Genomic DNA, 23,067 nt, shown 5'->3' with positions numbered 1-23,067 from the left:
TAAATGCCTGAATGTTTTTGTTTTTTCTGCAGTCTCACACACACATGCTGTGGTTGGACATGTTGATACTTATTTCTCATGTGAAGATGTTTTTTTATTTATTTATTTATTTTTTTTAATACGTCTTAAAGGAGAAGCAGCTCCTAAACAGTGTTTTTCTTTTAGATGGTCAGAGAGGGAGTGGAAAATGGTAAATTATTGCTGAATTATGACTGTTTTGGTGCAAAACAATTGTACTAGCATTATAAGTGGCCCTCAGGGGGGAAAAAAATAAATAAATCAAGTATTACATGAACCCTTTCATTAACCGCAGAGTCTCGGTTGGATTTGTTTGTTTTTGTCAAGTCGAAACTAACTCAGTGACTCGCTTCATGAGACAGACCAGGTTAAAAGATGCAATTGTCCACAAGAAAATTCAACTGGCTTCTAATATTGATTCTTGCAATTCACATCTCATCTTCAGAAGGTTAGCATCTGCTCTCTTCTACTATACAACCAAAAATGAGCTTTTTTAAAATTAATTTGACTAATTTTAAGATCTTTTAGTTTGTATTTATTAGTTCCTGTTTCCCTTTGTTTGTTTTTCCCGCTTCTAATGTGTTGTGAGGGAGATTCATTGATCATTACAGGTGTTTGTCATTAATTACCCTTGTTTTCCTTGGTATATAAGTTGCTGTGTTTTAGTTCTCTTTGTCAGTTCTCATTAATGCACTCGCAGAGTTTGGTCATGTTTGCCTTTTTTAAATAAAGCTGATTTTTTTTCTTCTCCGTCTTCATCATGTTACTGTTTAAGAACGCTCTGCCTAGCGCAACAAGCGTCACATCAAAGGAGACAAATGTGCATTTTTATTGTGTGATTTCTTAAAGCATATGAAGATCTAGTGAAGTCTAGAATCATTCTGGATTAATTTTACTGCTTTTATTTTTTAATAAATAATCCCAATGCAAATTCATACTGTTGCTTCATACAGTATTTATGTTCTACAAAACCATGTATGTCTAACAACTGAAGTATTCAGGAGCAACAGTGTGCAAATTGTGTTTTCTCATTGTAATTTTGTCACAATGTCTGGTCGGTGTGCCCATGTAAGGCCACTAGAGGGCAAGTTTCTTTATTGTGTTTGTTTCTCTGGACTTCAGTTCCCATCAACCTTTGCTTTGACAATCAAGTCTCATTTCATTCAGCTGTCTCATTTCCTTGTTAACTTATCCTCATATAAGCCCGGTTCTCACTTTGGTTGCTGGTCTATATTTTCTGTTATGTGTTTTCTGATGCTCTGTTTTGGATTATTCTTTGCTTTTTTGATTTTTTTACAATAAATGCTGCTTTTGGATCTGCTTGTTTTGGAGCATTCCGTGACAGAATAAACCAGCCATTTACAGATCCAGCAGCTAGACTGAGCTATCGACTTGTGGACCATGGCGGATCTTCGGTGGAAGTGGGTAGACTGGCACAGACTTTTTGGACATTGGCGGTAGGATTGGAACTTTGTCATTCTGAGCTCAGCAAGATTTTTAATGTTTGCCTAGACAATCCCTTGCCTCCTTGGGAGATGGAGGGGCTTAAAACTCTTGACTTTAGGACTTTTACTGATTATCTCCGTTACCGCAATTTATTAGCATCATGTCGATCTGAGCCGATTGCAGTGCCCCCGGAGATACCCGAGTCTGCTCCAGCTGATAGTGAATTTTCACAGTCTCTGTCTCGCAAGTGAAGGTCAAGGAGGAAGAGGGCAGCAATGACTACCCCGGTGATTCCGAGTCTGGTGGTACTGGAGGACCTGACTCTGGTGGTCTCAGAGCTCGCCACAGAACCGCCCAATTTCACTGCTGCTGCCATAATCAAGAAGGCCGTCTTCGCCTTTGGCCTCTGGACTGTCCTGTGTGCTTGGGAGCATTCAGAGTCCACTCCAGAGTCCGCTCCAGTTCGGGAGCCCTCAGAGTCTGTTCCAGTCTATGAGTTCGCTCCAGAGCCCACTCAAGTCTATGAGTTCACTCCTGAACTTAGTCTGCCCTCTTACTGTTAAGGAGACTGTTGCTGAGCTGCCTGTCTGTCCTGTTGAGGCTGTTACTAAACTCTCTGTGCTCTTCTTTGCAGTCCTGCCTGAGCCGCTAGGGGGTTCATCTGCCTTGAGGTGGTTGTCAGCTCCACCTTTATGGTCTGCCATGCTCCTGGCTCTGCCCTGGTCGCCTGCCGGGGTTGTTTTTCACCCGGAGCCTCGCTGGTCTGTCCCTCCGGTCCCACCCTGCCCTGCCAGCTCAGCCTTGGCACCCTTGTCTGCCTTTGTCTCCAGGCCCTCTTCCACTACACGGGCCTGGCCCACCAGTTTCTGATGTGCATCACATAATGATCTTAATGCTTTTTGGGATTTTGTTGTCCTTGTGAATGCTCAAATGTAACCCCTCTGGACCTAGCCACCCTAACTTGAACTCAGGCCGCCGGCTTGAGAGGCGGGCACGCTAACAAGGACGCTAAAGACCGCAACATTTAGTGTCAGTCACTCGTGCGCCTCTTGAGATTAGGGGAGTAAGGTTTACCCTCACAGCTCTTACCAGCTGGCCTTTGTTTCACTAATATATTCTGTTCCCTCATTCACTGGATTTTCAGCAGTCTCACACACATGCTGTGGTTGGGCATGTTGATATTTAATTCTTATGTAAAGACTGAAGTCTTGAAGAACCTACTAAAATCAAGTTTCCACACTGGGAAAGACGGAGACATCAGCATTGGAAATGCAGACCCAGGTGGAGCTGACAAGCCGAAGAGCCTACATAACTGAGCTGAGAGAGGGAGGAACCAAGGTGGAGCAAACAGGTCGACAGGCCAAGGCGGAGCGATGACTTCTGACGATGGAGGTGGAGTCAGGGGAGCTGGTGACCTGAAGCTCAGATGCAGATCCTTACAGCATGTGTGGGAGATGCAGAGGGGCTTAAGGGAACAGTATTGGGGAGTAACTAGTTACATGTAATGCATCAATAACGAATTGAATGTAACTCTAATCAGTTAGTTACTGCGAAAAAATGTGTAATTAAATTAGTTATTTATAAAAATGTTAACAATTACAAAGGGGGTTACTTTTAAATATTTGCCTGTTTTTGATGTGCACGATGCCTCCTGTCATTTAAAGGCCATTAAGTAAAGCGATGCTGATGCTTCTGATTGGTTCTCTTGTTTGAATTTGCAGCGCACCATGTCTGCCAATTACATCAATCCACATTGCTGCTGAAAGCTTTACACTACAACCTGTCTGAGAGTTGCCACCATGACAAGTGATAAAAATGTGTTCCAGTGCTGGAAATTTAAAAGTTCAGAAATCAGAAAAGGGCGCAAATGCAACAAGTCACCTTTATCAATATAGCGCTTTTAACAATACAGATTGTGTCAAAGCAACTTTCCAAAGTCAAAATAGGAAATAGGGTGTCAATAATGTAAAATGACAAGATTAAACACTCAATTTTCACTTAAAGGCATTTCATTATTGAATTCAGTGATGTCATTGTCCAGCTCCATTCAGATTAAATAGTATCTGTGCAATCAAGTCAATGATATCGCTGGAAATTAAGTGTCCCCAACTAAGCAAGCCAGAGACAACAGCGGCAAGAAACCAAAACTCCATCGGTGACAGAATGGAGAAAAAAACCTTGGGAGAACCCAGTCACAGTCGGAGGCCAGTTCTCCTCTGACCAGACGAAACAGCAGTTCAATTCCAACTGCAGCAAAGTTAGATTGTGCAGAGGACTCATCTGGTTCCCGAGGTCTTGTCCCGATGGCCGTCTAGGTGACGAGGTCTTCACTGGGAATCTGTCTCTGGGGTTCATCTAGGTGTCCAAGATCTTCAGGGCTGTAGAGGTCGTCTCTAGGTGCTGATCCACCATCTGATCTGGATACGGACTGGATCGGGTGGCTACGGTGATCTCAGAATAAGAAAAAAAACAGACATTAGCGTAGATGCCATTCTTCTTATGATGTAACAAGTACATCGGGTGTTATGGGGAGTGTTCCCGGTTCTGGTTGACCTAATTAATGCAACAATCCTTTAACGGATTTGAATATTAGAAGCGTATTAGTGTGTTATGTGTACGCCAGGTTAAAGAGATGGGTCTTTAATCTAGATTTAAACTGACAGAGTGTGTCTGCCTCCCGAACAGTGTTAGGTAGATTGTTCCAGAGTTTGGGTGCTAAATAGGAAAAGCAACAGTTCATGTTTTCCAACTATTAAGATGCTATCAACATCGAAGGTTTCATTGTCAAATGCGAGGAAGCATCTGCAGGTATGTAAGTTAACTGTGAGCAGTTTTTAAAGCAGGAAAGGCATTGTCTACTCCCACCTGCCACACCAGGCTACTAATGTGTATTCAAGACATATTTTAGCTCTGTATTACTTGGTGCATGTCCAGTAGTTTATTTAACGAAGTTAATCTCCATTCAAGCTAGTCCGCTAGAGGTTTTAATTGAGAATTGATTACACAACCACCATTTATGTGGTGATATTCACAAAGTATGTACTGCAAATGGCCACTGAACAAAAGAAGAAAGAAGTACTTTTGTAGTGTCTGTTGTATGATGATTCATCAATTCAACGCTCTGTTGCAAATGGCTTGTGTGTGACTGAACTTGCTCCTGGATGCTTTTATGGAACCAGCATACCTCGAGCAAGATTTGGGTTATTCAACCAAGAGTTTAGTATATGTGTGATGGTAAGTTAACCTTGCTTTCTGAAAAATCCCTCTGATGAACTGAAAACAACAATCAAACACACTGGGAAAACTGTGTCAAATGACAGGAATGTCGAAAAAACAATGAAACAGAAAACAGAGCATAACCCTGACAATGGCATGAACCCTTTAAGTACAGAACAGGGTTTTCTGGTTTTCTCAAATAGAAACCAGCTCTGAAATTCACTTTACGAGACCATACCTGTCGTTATAAGATGAAATCAAAAGCAAATTGGCTAATCATATTCATTCTTGCATTTCACATCACATCTTCAGAAGGTTAGTATTTGCTCTTTATTCTTTCAGTTTGTGTTCTCCGGGATTTGAAAGTAAAATTAAAGCATTGTTAGCAGCACCTAGATTGTTGATCTGACTTGAAAATACAGCATTGGTTTCACTTTATTCTGATGGTCCCTTTAACACATTCTATTGACTATAAGTAATGTTGCACCAACATTTCTACTGACTCTCATTAGAGTGTTAGTAGTGTATTAGTTGACTGGTAGGGTTAGGGTTAGATTAAGTTGACACGTTCTTGCAAAGTTACTTATAGTCAGTAGAATATCTGTTGGGAGTAGATATGAAGCAGACAGTCTACTAATACTCTTATGAGAGTTTGTCGACATGTAGTTGCAACATTACTTAGTGTCAACAGAATGTTCAAAAGTGTTACCACAGCGTTTTAAGCAATTTAGAGAAAATAAGTAGGCTATATACATATCAACAAAAGATATGAATATTACTGAGATACAATTTTTTATCTTTACACTCTAATTCACTCAGATTCATTACCCCTGTCAACTTTTTATCAAACTTGCCAAATCACTGTCAGTAACACCACATATGAGAATCAATGGCATTTGTTGTCATTGCTGTTGTATATAAATGCTACAAAACGTTTTTCTTAATCAAATACTTTTTTCTCTTCTTTTGAATCAAAAATATCTAAACATCCATAAAACAAGGTCAATAGTTTGAAGAAGATTTGTTTTTAGAGACTATGTGACCCTGGACGACAAAACCAGTCATAAGGGTCAATTTTTCGAAATTGAGATTTATACATCATCTGAAAGCTGAATAAATAAGCTTTCCATTGATGTATGGTTTGAACTATATTTGGCCGAGATACAACTATTTGAAAATTTATTGACTATTGAGAAAATCTCCTTTAAAGTTGTCCAAATGAAGTTCTTAGCAATGCATATTACTAATCAAAAATGAAGTTTTGATATATTTACAGTAGGAAATTTAAAAAATATCTTCATGGAATATGATCTTTACTTAATGTCCTAATGATTTTTGGCATAAAAGAAAAATCAATAATTTTGACCCATACAATGTATTTTTGGCTATAGTTACCAATATACCCCAGCGACTTAAGACTGGTTTTGTGCTCCAGGGTCACATATATCTTTGATTATTTTTCTGACCCCACTGGCAAATTTGTTATCTCTTTGCATGATGGTTTTGCACTATTTCAGCTTCTGATGAAGATGAAGTGAGGATCCTGGTCGTGGGAGTCAGAGGTCAGTCCAGATTCGTCGCTGCAGATCTTCTGTCAGGAAGGAAAGACGGTGGACAGGAGGACAGAGAGATTGTAAAGACTCCAGTAATTACAGACGAGGCTCGTAGAATGATGCTGGTCACTGGACCAAACCTCTGTGAGGAGGACACAGCGAGACAGACCTTCACAACAGCGCTGTTTCTCTCGTCTCCTGGACCTCACGCCGTTTTAATGGTCCTGAATCTGGAAGATCAACAATCACAACAGTGTGATATTGAGAAACGAGCCCAGGAGCTGCTGGGAGCAGAAGTCCTGCAGTACTGCATTGTTCTTCTGCTCCAAAATCAGCAGGAACCTTTCACAGGAGCGTCCAGAGGGATTGCTGGAGAAGTGATCAACGCTTGTGGAGGAAGATTTCATATGTTAAGAGACTCTGAACCAGAACCTGCTCAAAGAGCAGCTCTTATAGCACAAATAGACAAGTTAGTTTGGTTCAATGAGCACAGATTTTGCTCAGTACAGAATGAAACTCAACATTTAGAAGCTGTAAGCCTAGAGCTTTTTAAAAGACAAGAAGAAATCCAGAAAATACCTCAAGAAAATGAGCAAAATGTAAATAAAGAAAATCCGCTCTTATCTGTAATATATCACAGTTTAGGAGAAACAGGTGGAATTGTGGGATGGATTTCTCTTTCCGCTCTTGTCATTTACAGTAAACTGAGGCACAAATATTTAAATTCTGTGGTAAAATTTGCAGCACTTGTTTTGTTTATGATCAGTTTAAGAAATGTTCTGCATCCACATTTTGCCATAACGCTAAATTTAGCCTTGGTATCATCACTAGCAACTGTACTTACAAAAGACACCAGAGAAATCGAAGAAACTGAGTTTACCGGGAGTCAAGACACCAGGCATATCATTGGGGATATTATAGTATTTTTTTTTATGCAACTAATACTTAATTTCAAGGTAATGATGCATTTACCGTTTGTGGTGGGTTCGGCTCTGGTCGTTGGGTCAATTATCAGCATCAGGACGTGGTCAGATGTGCTTTTAGCTTGTTATGCGGCTCCTGGGGTCACAGTCGGGGCTTCTGCATTTATATTTTACAATGAAAATATTAGTCGTGAATTTCCATTCTTTGCACTCGGGTCATTTCTGTGTTGTTCTGTTGGGGCGACACTCTCAGTGGGGTTTGTGAGCATGCTAATTGCTCTGCTTGGTGTCAAGATGACAATAATTCTACTAATATTAGGATTTACAACGGCATGTTTGCATTTAAAGACTGAAACTCTACTGAATGTGTTCTATTTCATTGTTATTATAGTGGTTTTGCCATGTGTTTGTGTGCTCATCGGTTCAGTCTTTCTCATGTTAGGGTCGGTGATGAGTTTTATCAAGGTGATTATAGAAAACTTGCTCAGTTCTTACCTGTTTCATGTAGCATTACTGTTTGGTTCATTAATAGTAATTTGTCAAAGGCAGACTGCATCAGGTTAAGCCGCAAACAGCAACTAAATCACAAATAACTTGTTATTATGTATATATTTTAGTTATACTGTAATTGTTGGTAAGACCCTCTAGCTCTGGATGAAAATGTGTTAAATGTCCACTTATCTCCTCTGCAGCTCTGCAGACAAAATAATGCAGTTTTCAGATCATGTTGCTGTTGCGATTTAACCTGGAGATTTAACTGTAAATAAATACAGCTTACTGTATGAAACTTACAAATATTACTTGCTACTGCCTCCATCATCACGATCAATGAGGAGCTGATCAAATACAGAAATACTCATCTAAAAACTGCTGTGTATTAAGCGAGTTATTTTCTATCTAAAATATAAATTTTGGTAACTCATGTATATTAAGCTTAAGATTATTTATATACATAAATACATAAAACAAATAAGCTTCATAGAATATAAAGGTGTGGAATTACTAAAATGTCATGTTTTTAAGCTTTTTGTGGACAAATAAAAACTCTATATTATATAGAAATTCACTTGCTTAATGATGTCTTCTTTCAAGCAGTCCTCAAGTACACTCTCAGAAATAAAGGTACAAAAGCTGTCACTGGCGGTACCTTTTCAAAACGTACATGTTTGTACCTAAAGAGTCCATTTTGGTACGTTAAAGGTACATATTAGTATTTAAAGTGTACATATTAGAACCTAATAGGTACAAAAGTGTACCTTTTGAAAAGGTACCGCCCCGGTGACAGCTTTTGTACCTTTATTTCCGAGAGTGTAGGCTATTTCTTCTTGCTGAGTAAATGCGTTTAAATCCTTCATATCTTTTAGCAGAAAAATGGGTAACACTTTACAATACGGTGACACTAATATGCATTAATTCATGCTTAACAAATGCACAGATAATCATGAGTTAATGTGTAACTCATGAAGAACTAAACCATTTATTAACAATTACTGCATCAGCAACAAATGAACATTCGATATGATTCATAGAGTAAGTAATCAATAAATTGTTATCAGTTAAATGCGTCATAATATAATAACTACCTAATAACTTATTTTATTAACTAATGAAGTAAATTCATATGTTAATTACCACATTGGGTCGAAGCCATGCCTTTAAACTTCCAGTTATCTGCTTTAATTAATCATTAGCTAATGATTTGCATGGGAATCATTATGTCATATTACTTAACAATTAGTTAATAGTCATGTGCCTCAACATAATGATACCCATGCAAATCATTAGCTAATGATTAATTAAAGCAGACAACTGGAAGTTTAAAGGCATGGCTTCGACCCAATGTGGTAATTAACATATGAATTTACTTCTTTAGTTAATAAAATAAGTTATTAGGTAGTTAATATATTATGACGCATTTAACTGATAACAATTTATTGATTACTTACTCTTTGAATCATATCGAATGTTCATTAGTTGCTGATGCAGTAATCATTAATAAATGGTTTAGTTCATCATGAGTTATACATTAACTCATGATTATCTGTGCATTAGTTAAGCATTATTTAATGCATATTTGTGCACCTGTATTGTAAAGTGTTACCGAAAAATGTTCTCCTTAAACATCAAACCAAATATCATAACAACCCCAATTCCAAAAGTTGGGACGCTGTGTAAAATGTAAATAAATACAGAGTGCAATGACTTACAAATCTCATAAACCCACATCGTACTCACAGTAGAACACTGAAAGCATATCAAATGTTTAAACTGAGGAAATGTACCAGTGTGTGCATAAAAGTGTGAGGTTCACATCCAGAGTTAATCATAAACTCACAATCAACCCCTGAGTTGATAAAGAAAGTTTAATCGCAATCACTGGGAGACCAAACCACATTTGCTTGCTTTTGTCAACTTGAAATCAACTGAATGTGACGCGTTCTATGAGAAAGACCTCACATTAAAAGATTAAATTAAACAAGACAAAACTAAACAGGCTGCTCATATTGAGTCTTGCATTTCACGTCTTCAGAAGGTTAGTATCCGCTCTCTACTATTTGTTATGTGTTAGTTTCTGTTTTTCCTTATTTAGTATTTCCTGTTCTGGTTTAGTTCATCTTCGTTCATTCGTATCACCTGTGTTAATTAATCATCTTGTTAGTTCCTTTGCTCCCTCAGTCCTCAGTTCTCCCCTTGTCTTTGTCCTGGATTCGTGTTATTTTCAATGGTTAAGTGTGTTGATGCTTATTAAAGACTCCTTTCGTGTACTCCTACGTTGGGCGCTTACTTCTTACACTGTGCTTACAGTATAACAGTACTGTATACATCATTGATTTTACTAAACAAACAAATAATGTCCAACAGAGACATTCACATAGTTGAAAGTAAACAGGTACTTTCCTAAACTTAGTATTCTCTGGAAGGAAATGTTATTTTGAGTCTAGTAATCCTGTTTTCTCCTGCTGGTCACTTCAGGTGTTTTGAGTTCTGGAGCTTACAGTATGTTTTTATAATAGTGACCTATTATATGTCAAAAGATGAGAGGAAATTTGACTTCTCAATTCATGACTCAGTATTGACACAACAGTTAATAACTGAAAAGCTGAAACTTTTACAAACACTGCAAGAAGAACAAACTTAAAGAAGAGACCAATCAGAATGTTAATGAAGAAAAACTAGTCTTGCCTGTAATATATGACACTTTCGGAGGAGTTGTTGGAATTGTAGGATTCTGCATTGTACTCAATGCTGTTTTTATTTTTACTAATGGAAATCATGAACTATTTTGGAGCAATATTATGGGTAATTGTTATTTTCATGGTCACATTAAGAAATAATTTGAGTCCATATGTTGCTGTACACTGTAAAAAAAATTCCGTAGTTTTTACAAAATAATTCTGGCAGCTGTGGTTGCCAGAATAATTTTGTAAAAAATACAGAAAAACTGTAAACACATTTACAGAACAAAACATGAAGAATCAGGTAGCTTCGCCACAAGCAGAAGTATATACTAATATACAGAAGGTGCACAGAGTCATTCATGCAAACACAAAACACCATCACGGTAACACACATGACACTTAAATAATGCAATAAACTTTCATTAAACAACAGAAGATGTAACATAAAGCCCAAATGCACATAACTGATAACAAAAACTATTAAAAAACATGATTATTTAAACAAAATACTTTCAAATGTGGAGTGTCACGCAGGGAATTCTGGGAATATCGGTTTACAGTTTTTGACTGTAAATTATACATTGATTTGTTGTTTTTACTTCTAAAAACTGTACAATTAACAGCATTTTACTGTAAAATTACATGAAATGTCTGGTTAGATCTTTTACAGTTTTTCCCTGTATATAGTACAGGAACTCACTGTTAACATATTAACAGTTTTTTTTCAGTAGCGTTTTTACAAAATTTTACAGTTAAAATTACACTTATTTTTTTACAGTGTACCACTAAATTTGGTTCTATCCTCAACATTTACTATTACGGTTTCATTAGCTTACTTACCTAATTTAATGCATGCACATAAAATATTAATAGTTGTAGTTATTTTATTTGCAAGTGCTATTACAGTGTTTATATCAGGTCTAGGACTGACTTTGGAACAGTTGTCAGTGTACGGACGTGGTCAGATATGCTCATAGCATGCCATGCTGCTCCCGGGATCGTATTTGGGGCTCATTTATTAACCGTTTATTTCATCGTACTGGATCAAACGTATGTTCAAACACGTTTTCAGGTAATTTTGTTTTTAGCACTTGTGCATTTCTTGATTTTTCAGTTGGAGTCACACTCTCAGTGGGGTTTGTGACTGTGTCAGTAAATCTCACTAATATTAGGATTCACAATAGCATATTTCCATTTAAAGAGTGAATCTGTGATGTTTGTAGTTTATGTTCTGGTTTTTCCATGCTGTATTTATTGGTTTATTTGTGGTGAATTTTGTCTTAGCATTTTAAGAAAATCTGGTTCATACTTTATTGTTGGGATTTTCTTTTTTTTTTTTTTTACCGTAATTTGAAGCCGGTAATAGTGACTAAATCACCAAAGGCTCTGACAGACTTTGGGTCAAAACAAGTGCAAATATTGATTTTTAGGCTTAAGTTAATATTTAAAACATATTAATGTTTCTTCACCATTGTTCATTACAATGTAATTTCAGCAACATCTCACATTATGTATTGTTTAATATTTCTTTAATGAATGAATGAAATGACTAATTCATTTGTCTTACTAAGGCCATTTTATGTGTCAATACAAAAAAAAAAAAAAAAACACCTCCAGAATTGTCCTGTTACACATGTATATGAATTTTTGAACAATTTAATTCTTAATATTTTTTTGTATTAATCTTTAATCTTAGCTTAATTAAGCTTAAACTTAATCTTTAACCCTTCGTTTAGATCTCATTTTACTTGCTACGAAATGTCCTGACTGTCAAATTCACTATAAAACGGAATGACTGTTAATCTTTAACCAGCTGAGTAGAAATTCTTGAAGATTTTTCTTTGAAACAGCTGCTATCATCGATTAAAACATCAGCTGGACAAATGAACAAAGACACTCACCATAACAGTCTGCAGTCGCTCTGGATGAAGACGTCTGTTAAATGTCCACGTACTTCCTCTGCAGCTCTGCAGACAACCCAATGCATTTTTAATAGAAATAATTCAAACCATGTTGCTGTTGTGATTTTAACCAGCAGTGCAGATCAGATCTTCTCAACTGGAGATTAAACTGCAAATAAACATAAAACAGGAAGTATAAAACTTACAAATATGACTTGTTCATTGGTGTCACATAAAATCTCACACTCCTCCATCACCAAAACTATCAAGAGCTAATCAATTACTGTAGAACCAGTTAAATATTCCTACATAAATTATAAATGAATAAATTCACTATATTGAGATCACATGTATTCAGATGCTTTCTTTCAGCGGTCCTATTGAGCTTCCACTGCAACAGTGTTTCTTCTTAAACTGTACACTCTAAAAAATGCTGGGTTAAATGCAACCCAGAGCTGGGTAAAACATGGACGAACCCAGCGATTGGGTTGTTTAGACCCAGCGGTTGGGTTAAACATTTAACCCAACTATTGTTGAAAACAACCCAACACTCTAAAAGAAAAATGGTGCTATACAGCACCAAAAGTGGTTCCCCTATGATTACTTGTCCTTCAGCAGGGAAGTGAATCTCACTGACTCACTCATGTTTGATTATGAGCATCACACTTATATGTTCACAGACTGTAGAGCTATAATCAAACTCACAGTCAACTTTACCAACAATCAGCTGATAAAGAAAACTTAACGCCAGAATTTAGGGACCAAACCATGTGGAGGAAGATTTCACATAATAAGAGACTCTGAGCCAAAACCTGCTCAGACTGCAGCTCTCGTAAAACCATGGTTAATTTTCCAAAGAGATTTGATACCAGGTTAACAAAAAGAGTACACATTAAGAGGACACATAGGATGCATATAGAGAGACAGTTTCCATTGATTTAGGTTTAACAGAGCTTTGGGTAGTTTCCATATACTTCTCTAGATCAACTTTGAATAAAGATTTTTGTTTATGTATGTGAAATTTAGCTAGCATGAAACACAAGTTAATTAAGTTATATTTTCCTATATTCTCTTTTGAGTTGTCTACTGTCATGTCCCTACAAATGTCAAAATCAGACCCACACCCTTGCTGAATGCTATTGTTATTTTCACTAAAGACAGATATGAACATTATATGCGATATTATGTGCATTTGTTATTTTCATTGCCACATTAAGAAATAATCCAAATGAGTTCAAATGTTGCTGCTCCAATCAATTTTATTCTGTCCTCAAATGTGGTGGCATACTACAACTTATTAAATAAAATTCACCTGAATCAAGTAATTCTACAAGTTTTTGATCTTAATTACATTTTGATCATTCTTGCAATAAGTGTTTTTAAAGCATATGAAGATCTAGTGAAGTCTAGAATCAATCCGGATTCATTTTACTGCTTTCAGCTTTCAATAAATTTGGAGTTTTGTTTTCTTTGTGAATGATTTGCTAAAACATTTCCTCATTCACTGGATTTTCTGAAGTATCACACCTGTGCAGGGAAAATAATAACACAAATAAATAATCATTGGCATCAGCCCTTTAACTACACAACAGGTTTTCTTGGTTTTCGCAAATTGAAAGCAACTTTGTAATTCACTTTGTGTGACGACACCTGTGGATATAAGATGAAGTCAAATAAGATAAAAACAAACTGGCTGCTAATATTGATTCTTGCATTTCACATCTCATCTGCAGAAGGTTAGTATCTGCTCTCTTCTATTCAATCACTTAACTAGAAATGTTTTACAACAATTATTATTATTATTATTATTATTTTACAATAATTTAAACCTCAGCTCCTGCATGTCAGATGTCAAATCACAAAGCATTTACATTTATGAATTTGGCAGTCTACTTTAATCCAACATGATTTTTTTCAGTTTGTGTTCTCTGGGATTTGAAGCTACAATAAAAGCATTGCTAGCACCATGATTGTTCATCTGTCTGGAAAATACTGCATCTTTAACAATTTAGAGAAAATAAGTAAATAGAGACATCATATATCAACAAAAGAAAAAAAAAAGGATATATACTAATCAATTCATTATCGATATTCTCTCAGTTTCATTCTCCCTTTTAGCTTTTTATCAACTTGGCAAATCACTGTTGGTCACATGACATGAGAATTAATGGCATTTGGTGTCTCTGCTGTTGATATATTTAAAGTTACATTAGGTTGTACTAAATTAACCAACACAAAACCCATCTTGCTCTTCACACTGATTCTGGCATTTCACACCATAGCTGTACAAGCAGAAGGTAATGTACCTGCTCATTAATGTCAGTATTTTGGTCTCCTTTTCCAGTTTATCCTCTAAAACTCCTTACACAATAGATAAGGCTTGTTTTCAAAGAATATGTTTTTTACTCCATTTTTCTTGCTTTGCATGATGGCTTCACTTTCTCTTCCAGCTTCTGATGAAGATGAAGTGCGGATCCTGGTCGTGGGAGTCAGAGGTCAGTCCAGATTCGTCGCTGCAGATCTTCTGTCAGGAAGGAAAGACGGTGGACAGGAGGACAGAGAGATTGTAAAGACTCCAGTAATTACAGACGAGGCTCGTAGAATGATGCTGGTCACTGGACCAAACCTCTGTGAGGAGGACACGGCGAGACAGACCTTCACAACAGCGCTGTTTCTCTCGTCTCCTGGACCTCACGCCGTTTTAATGGTCCTGAATCTGGAAGATCAACAATCACAACAGTGTGATATTGAGAAACGAGCCCAGGAGCTGCTGGGAGCAGAAGTCCTGCAGTACTGCATTGTTCTTCTGCTCCAAAATCAGCAGGAACCTTTCACAGGAGCGTCCAGAGGGATTGCTGGAGAAATGATCAACGCTTGTGGAGGAAGATTTCACATCATAAGAGACTCTGAACCAGAAGCTGCTCAAAGAGCAGCTCTTATAGCACAAATAGACAAGTTAGTTTGGCTCAATGATCACAGATTTTCCTCAGTACAGACCCAAAAGTTAGAAACAGAAAAGACCAATCAAGATGTGCATGAAGAAAATCTGCTCATGACTATAATATATGACACTACAGTAGTAACAGTTGGAGATATAGTATGGACTTCCCTAGTTTCATTTCCAGCTCGTCATGTTAACCCTCCTAGAAGGCACAATTATGGCGGTTTGGTATGTGTATTGTTTATGCTCAATATGAGACACATTCTGAATCCAGAAATTTCCATACCACTAAATTTGGCTTTCATAACATCACTAATAAACCTAAGTGAATTATACAAAGACATTAACAAGATAGTTCAAGCCATGTCAAACATATCAAATTATAGTATAAACAGTAATGTATTTCACATAGTATATTGTGCACTTTTGACACATCTTGGGGCAATAATTACGTCGTCACTGTTCATGGTGGGTTTAGCTCTGTTCTTGGGAACAATTTCCAGCATCAGGACGTGGTCAGATGTTCTCATAGCGTGTTATGCGGCTCCTGGGGTCACAATCGGGGCTTTTGAGTTCACAACTATCATAAACATGAGCCAAGGATCTCCAGTTCCAGATATGGCATTTACGTTTTGTACAGTGGGGGCGACACTCTCAGTGGTGTTTATGAAAGTGTTATTTCCACTGCTTGATGTGAAGATGCTAATATTAGGATTTACAATAGCATGTTTTTACTTAAAGAGAGAAACTCTAAAGACTGTGATCTGTTTCGCTGTTATTACAGTGGTTTTGCCCTGTGTTTGTGTGCTCTTCGGTTCAGTCTTTCTCATTTTAGGGCTGATGAGTTTTCTCGGGGTAATTACACAAAACCTGATCATTTCTTACCTGCTTTATGCAGCATTACTGTTTGGTTCATTAATAGTAATCTGTCAGTGACTGACTGCATCAGCTTAAGTCACAAACAGCAACTTAATCATATACACTGTATATATTTTAGTCCTAATTGTTGCTATACCCTTTATCTCTGGATGAAAACATCTGATCAATTACCGTTTTCTTCCTAGTCTGCACCAGTGCAGTTCTTCTGGAAATAATTCAGATCATGTTGCTGTTGTGATTTCTCACAGATGTTTTCATCTGGAGATTTAACTGTATATACATATTAAACAGACAGTATGAAACTTGCAAATATTACTTAAGATGTCTTAAATTTTGGCCAGAAAAACAACGTGATGCAGCCTAATGAGATTAATAAACTAAAAAAGAACACAATTCTTTTTCTTTCGTTCAATGCTGTTGATCTGGCTACTGAACAGTTGGACAAAATGTTAATTTCTGTGGGAACTTTAGCTGGCCTTGTGGCATTGATGGTGTCTTTAAGAAACATTTTGAGTCCACATGTTGCTTTTGCACTAAATTTGCATCTTTGCTTCACAGCTGTAGCTGCATTTCTAAAGTACTTCACAATGCACAAGTCAATTAACAATGGAAAAAGTGGAAATAATAGAAAAAATCTGAACGAGAGAAATCTACATCGAATGAGACACAACAGTTATAATCTGAGAGATAAATCAATATGTAAATGAAAACATTTACAGACATATTTTCTTCACTGTATAAATACTGTTGTAATTGTCATTAAAGAAAGGCATGGACGTTCTAATTTTGGAGCAATAGTGTTTGCACTTGTTATTTTTATTGTCACATTAAGAAATAATCAGAGTCCAAATGCTGCTGGGCCAATAAATTGTATTCTGTCCTCAAATGTGGTGGCATACAACTACTTATAAAATACAATTCATGAAATTCACCTAAATCAAGTAATTCTACATAACAGTTCTGTACAGGTTTTTGATTTTACATCTTAATTACATTTTGATGTTTCTTGCTATACGTTTTTTTAAAGCATTAAGATTTAGTGAAGTCTAGAATCAATCCGGATTCATTAAAAAACAATAAAAAAAACAATACAAAGTTGCTTCTTAGAGATTTATTTTCTACAAAAGCATTTACATCTAATAACTGAAGTATTCAGAGGTAATAGTGTACAAACTGTGTTTTCTCTTGATATTTCAGCCAAGCCTCTGTAATAGTTTCTGATGTGTGTCACATCAATTGTGACATTTTGTTTTCAATAAATGTCTGCTCTAAATGTTACTTGGGGTTTTGTTGTTTTTTGTGAATGATTTGCTAAAACATTTCCTCATTCACTGGATTTTCTGCAGTGAAGTATCACACCTGTGCAGGGAAAATAATAACACAAATAAATAATCATTGGCATCAGCCCTTTAACTACACAACAGGTTTTTTTGGTTTTCGCAAATTGAAAGCAACTTTGTAATTCACTTTGTGCGACGACACCTGTGGATATAAGATGAAGTCAAATAAGATAAAAACAAACTGGCTGCTAATATTGATTCTTGCATTTCACATCTCATCTGCAGAAGGTTAGTATCTGCTCTCTTCTATTCAATCACTTAACTAGAAATGTTTTACAACAATTATTATTATTATTATTTTTTTTTTTTTTTGTTCTCTGCGATTTGAAGCTACAATAAAAGCATTGATAGCACCATGATTGTTCATCTGTCTGGAATATACTGCATCTTTAACAATTTAGAGAAAATAAGTAAATAGAGACATCATATATCAACAAAAGAAAAAAAAGGATATATACTAATCAATTCATTATCGATATTCTCTCAGTTTCATTCTCCCTTTTAGCTTTTTATCAACTTGGCAAATCACTGTTGGTCACATGACATGAGAATTAATGGCATTTGGTGTCTCTGCTGTTGATATATAAACTCTACAAAAACATTTTTCTTAATCAGTATTTTTTTGTCTTGTTTTCAGAAAATATATCTTTATTTGTTTTTTACCCCATGCACTGACAAATAATTTTCTTCTTTGCATGATGTTTCACTTTCTTTTCCAGCTTCTCATGATGATGATGACAATGAATATGATGATGATGAAGATGAAGATGAAGATGAAGTGCGGATCCTGGTCGTGGGAGTCAGAGGTCAGTCCAGATTCGTCGCTGCAGATCTTCTGTCAGGAAGGAAAGACGGTGGACAGGAGGACAGAGAGATTGTAAAGACTCCAGTAATTACAGACGAGGCTCGTAGAATGATGCTGGTCACTGGACCAAACCTCTGTGAGGAGGACACGGCGAGACAGACCTTCACAACAGCGCTGTTTCTCTCGTCTCCTGGACCTCACGCCGTTTTAATGGTCCTGAATCTGGAAGATCAACAATCACAACAGTGTGATATTGAGAAACGAGCCCAGGAGCTGCTGGGAGCAGAAGTCCTGCAGTACTGCATTGTTCTTCTGCTCCAAAATCACCAGGAACCTTTCACAGGAGCGTCCAGAGGGATTGCTGGAGAAATGATCAACGCTTGTGGAGGAAGATTTCATATGTTAAGAGACTCTGAACCAGAACCTGCTCAAAGAGCAGCTCTCATAGAAGAAATAAACAAGTTAGTTTGGCTCAATAGTGACAGATTTCACTCAGTACTGAAACAAAAGTTGGAAACAGTGAAGACCAATCAAGATGTGCATAAAGAAAATATGCTCTTGGTTATAATTTATGAAACTGTAGTAGGAACAGTTGGAATCACAGTATGGACCTACCTGCTTTCATTTCCCACTCATAATGTTTACCCTCATCAAAGGGACAATTTTAATGTTTTGGTTTTTGTGCATGTAATGTTTATGCTCAGTCTAAGATACTTTCTGAATCCAAATGTTGCCATACCAGTAAATTTGACTTTGACAACATCACTAACAAACGTACCTGGAGCAATCAAAAAAATGAACAAGACAAGTCAAGCCACGTCAAACTTAGTAAATAATAGTATAAACAATGATGTATTTGACCTAATATACTCTGCACTTCTGACATATCTTGGGACAATAATCACGTGCTTCATGTTTTTGGTGGGTTTAGCTCTGTTCTTGGGAACAATCATCAGCATCAGGACATGGTCAGATGTGCTCATAGCGTGTTATGCGGCTCCTGGGGTCACATTCGGGGCTTTAGTATTAACAGCTGACAAAAACATTAGCCATGAATCTCCAGTATTTCTGACCAGGTCATATCTGTTTTGTTTTGTGGGGGCGACACTCTCAGTGGGGTTTGTGAGCATGTTATTTCCACTGCTTGATGTGAAGATGACAATATTCCTACTAATATTAGTATTTATTATGGCTTGTGTGCATTTAAAGACTGAAACTCTACAGAATGTGTTCTATTTCATTGCTATTATAGTGGTTTTGCCATGTGTTTGTGTGCTCATCGGTTCAGTCTTTCTCATGTTAGGGTTGGTGATGAGTTTTATCAAGGTGATTATAGAAAACTTGCTCAGTTCTTTCCTGTTTCATGTGGTATTACTGATTGGTTCATTAATAGTAATTTATCGATGGCTGACTGGATCAGATTAAGTCACAAACAGTTTGTACATTACATTATGTGTATTATAGTTCTAATTGTTGCTAAACTCACTAATCATGCTCTTCCTTCTTAGTCTATTAACGGCTGATCAAATAATGTAATACCTATTAAAACATTGCTGTACATTTTATTCACTGAGTACTTGGTTTTGTGGGTCTTTAAAATGGACTTTAAGAGGGTACTTAAAGACTTAATTATCATTTTAAGATGTCTTAAATTTGGGGCTAGAAAAACAAGAATTGTGATACAGTCTAAAGTGATTTTTAAACTTAAAAAGAAGGCAGTTTAATAAATCTGAACACATGTTTAAAGTAAAAACAATGATTAGGTGATTGCTTGTGATCTACTGTTGATGATTTATGACATTGTTTACTTTACGCTATTCATATTGTACTAATAATTTTTCAGGATATTGTTGGTCTTTCGGTTACAGAATAAACTGTTTTTATTCAATGGAAACTTTTCTAGCTTCTCTCTGAATGGCCCTGTCACAAGAAGACTATAAGAACTTCATTTAGCACATTCATAATACACTGTAAAAAATTTTTTTCAAAAGTTGAGCAAACTTAAAAATTTAAGACAACCAGCTTCAGCAGATTTTTGAGTTCTCTCAACTTATTGTTGTATAAACTCAAAAATCTGCTGAAGCTGGTTGCCTTAAATTGTTAAGTTTGCTCCACTTTTTTTTTTTTTTTTTTTTTTTTTTACAGTGTATGGACTTCACTTGTATATGCTACGCACAACACGATTGCTGAAAAGTTGTCGGATACACAGAGGTGTAAAATACTTGAGTAATTTTACTTGATTACTGTACTTAAGTATTATTTTGGGGGATTTTTACTTTATTCAAGTACAATTTAAACTGACTACTTGTACTTTTACTTGATTACATTTCTGAAGAAAAAACAGTACTTTTTAATCCTTACAATTTTATTTCAACTTAAAAAGTACATTACATTTTTATGTTATCTTATACACATTAAATACGGGAAACGGAAGCTCAAACGTGCGTGTCTGACGTGAGAACCAACGATCATTGTTTTCACGCATCAAGCACACACACAGTTCTACTTCAGTTATGACTTTCATCAGATAAATGTCTGGGTTCAAAAGTTCACCATCAAATCTGAGGAAGTATGTTGAGGTAGCAAAGTTGCGTTTTCCCCCCAAAAAAGTTTTCATTATTCTTTGTTTTGATAGAGCCATTAGCTGTATAATACTTTGGCTGAATGCACAAGATTGAGTGCAAATAAAATCATTGATACATTTTTAAAATATAATTAATATTTTTGTGGAAATTCTTTTTTTTTAAATAAATGTTACAAATCTCCAAAAAAGTGCTTAAATGAACATTGTACGTTTACTTAATTGTAATTCATGTTTAGTGATGGTCTTACCAGGTAGTGGATAAGTTGTATTAATAATACGTCATTATATGACGCATTGAGTAGGAATTTGGACTCTCAATGTATTTTTTTTATCTTAATAATTACATGATTTGCTCATTAATTCATATAATTAGTCGCAAATAATTATATAGCAATATTTCCTGAGAAAAAGCCCCCACAAAAGCTGCCCCAAATAAACAATTAAAAGATTAATTATCCTTTTAGACAGTGACGTAGACAAAAAAGTGGCCTTTCAAAACGTTAATATTGTATGTTTTAATTCTATGACTCTCTTCATTAATTCAACCCATTCTTGCATTCTGTCTGGAATATGTTTCTAACCTCTGCATCACATTGTTATTAAAAGTGATATTTCACCCAAAATTAAGATTCTCATGTCACCCCAGATGTTTATGACTTTCTTTCTTCAGATGAACACAAGCAAAGATTATTAGTTTGTATAATGCAAGGAGACAGGAGCACTTCAGAAACCACACAAAGTGAACACGACGGTCAAGTTTAAAATATTAGTATTTGCAATTTTCATTGTTTCACTTAAGAAGACACTGATTCATTAACAGGGGTTGTATGAGTTACTGTCATATTCACTATTCACTTTGTGTGGTTTTTGAAGTGTCATTTTTGGACGTCCCATACTTGTTATACGAAAAAAGATGATTTAGTTTAGATGATTTAGATCTTAGTTTGTATGTTCATCTAATAAATGAAAGTCATATACCTGTATATATATATATATATATATATATATATATATATGTGTGTGTGTGTGACCCTGGACCACAAAACCAGTCTTAAGTCGCTGGGGTATATTTGTAGCAATAGCCAAAAATACATTGTATGGGTCAAAATTATTGATTTTTTTTTAATGCCAAAAATCATCAAGATATTAAGTAAAGATCATGTTCCATGAATATATTTTGTAAATTTCTTACCGTAAATGTATCAAAACTTAATTTTTGATTAGTAACATTGCTAATAACTTCATTTGAACAACTTTAAAGGCGATTTTCTCAATATTTAGATTTTTTTGCACCCTCAGATTCCAGATTTTCAAATAGTTGTATCTCGGCCAAATATTGTCCGATCCTAACAAACCATACATCAATGGAAGACTTATTTATTCAGTTTTCAGATGATGTATAAATCTCAATTTTGAAAAATTGACACTTAAGACTGGTTTTGTCGTCCAGGGTCACATATATAATTTAACTGCATGATTTTTACTGTACCATCAATAACCTACTCTTATAATGTAGAAACTTACATTTTCTGTAAAGCTGCTTTGCAACCATTTGTATCATGAAAAGCGCTATACAAATAAGTATTTTTCTCCCTTTAACAAAACTTCTGTATGTCTGTCAGAAACAGTATGTCTTCAAGTATGTTTTTGGCCAGATACTTGTACTTTTAATTGAGTAAAATTTTCACTGAGTATCTTTACTTTCACTTGAGTAAAACAACAGTGTGATATTGAGAAACGAGCCCAGGAGCTGCTGGGAGCAGAAGTCCTGCAGTACTGCATTGTTCTTCTGCTCCAAAATCAGCAGGAACCTTTCACAGGAGCGTCCAGAGGGATTGCTGGAGAAGTGATCAACGCTTGTGGAGGAAGATTTCATATGATAAGAGACTCTGAACCAGAACCTGCTCAAAGAGCAGCTCTTATAGCAGAAATAGACAAGTTAGTTTGGCTCAATGATCACAGATTTTGCTCAGTATTGACACAGCAGTTACGATCAGAAAGGCTGGAGCTTTTACAAAGGCTAAAAGAAATAGATGGCAAACTTGGAGAAAGTCAGGTCTCGTCTGCAATGCGTGACACTTTAGGAGTGGTTGGATGGAGTTTGCTCGTTTCGCTGATTGCTGTTGTTCTGGCTTCTGAACAGAAGCACACAATGTTAATTTTTGAGGCAATTTTAGCTGGACCCGTGACATTTATGGCGTCTTTAAGAAATGCTTTGAGTCCACATGTTGCTTTTGCACTAAATTTGGCTCTGTGCTCCACAGTTGTGGCTGCCTTTATAA

The 23,067-nt window shown here is 36.1% G+C and overlaps 1 protein-coding gene across 1 annotated transcript; it reads left to right on the top strand.

Moving 5' to 3' along the window:
* Positions 1-4,898: 4,898 nt before the first annotated feature.
* On the top strand, positions 4,899-8,140 carry LOC131534605 (uncharacterized). Its single transcript, XM_058767587.1, has 2 exons — positions 4,899-4,995; positions 6,198-8,140. The coding sequence occupies exons 1-2, from the start codon at positions 4,932-4,934 to the stop codon at positions 7,718-7,720; spliced, it is 1,587 nt and encodes a 528-aa protein (XP_058623570.1). The 5' UTR covers positions 4,899-4,931; the 3' UTR covers positions 7,721-8,140.
* Positions 8,141-23,067: the final 14,927 nt, after the last annotated feature.

Source organism: Onychostoma macrolepis, chromosome 25 (assembly GCF_012432095.1).
Source record: "Onychostoma macrolepis isolate SWU-2019 chromosome 25, ASM1243209v1, whole genome shotgun sequence".
NCBI lineage: Eukaryota > Metazoa > Chordata > Actinopteri > Cypriniformes > Cyprinidae > Onychostoma > Onychostoma macrolepis.
The sequence above is the reverse complement of the archived record's forward strand: the minus strand, read 5'-3'. Positions and strand labels throughout refer to the sequence as shown.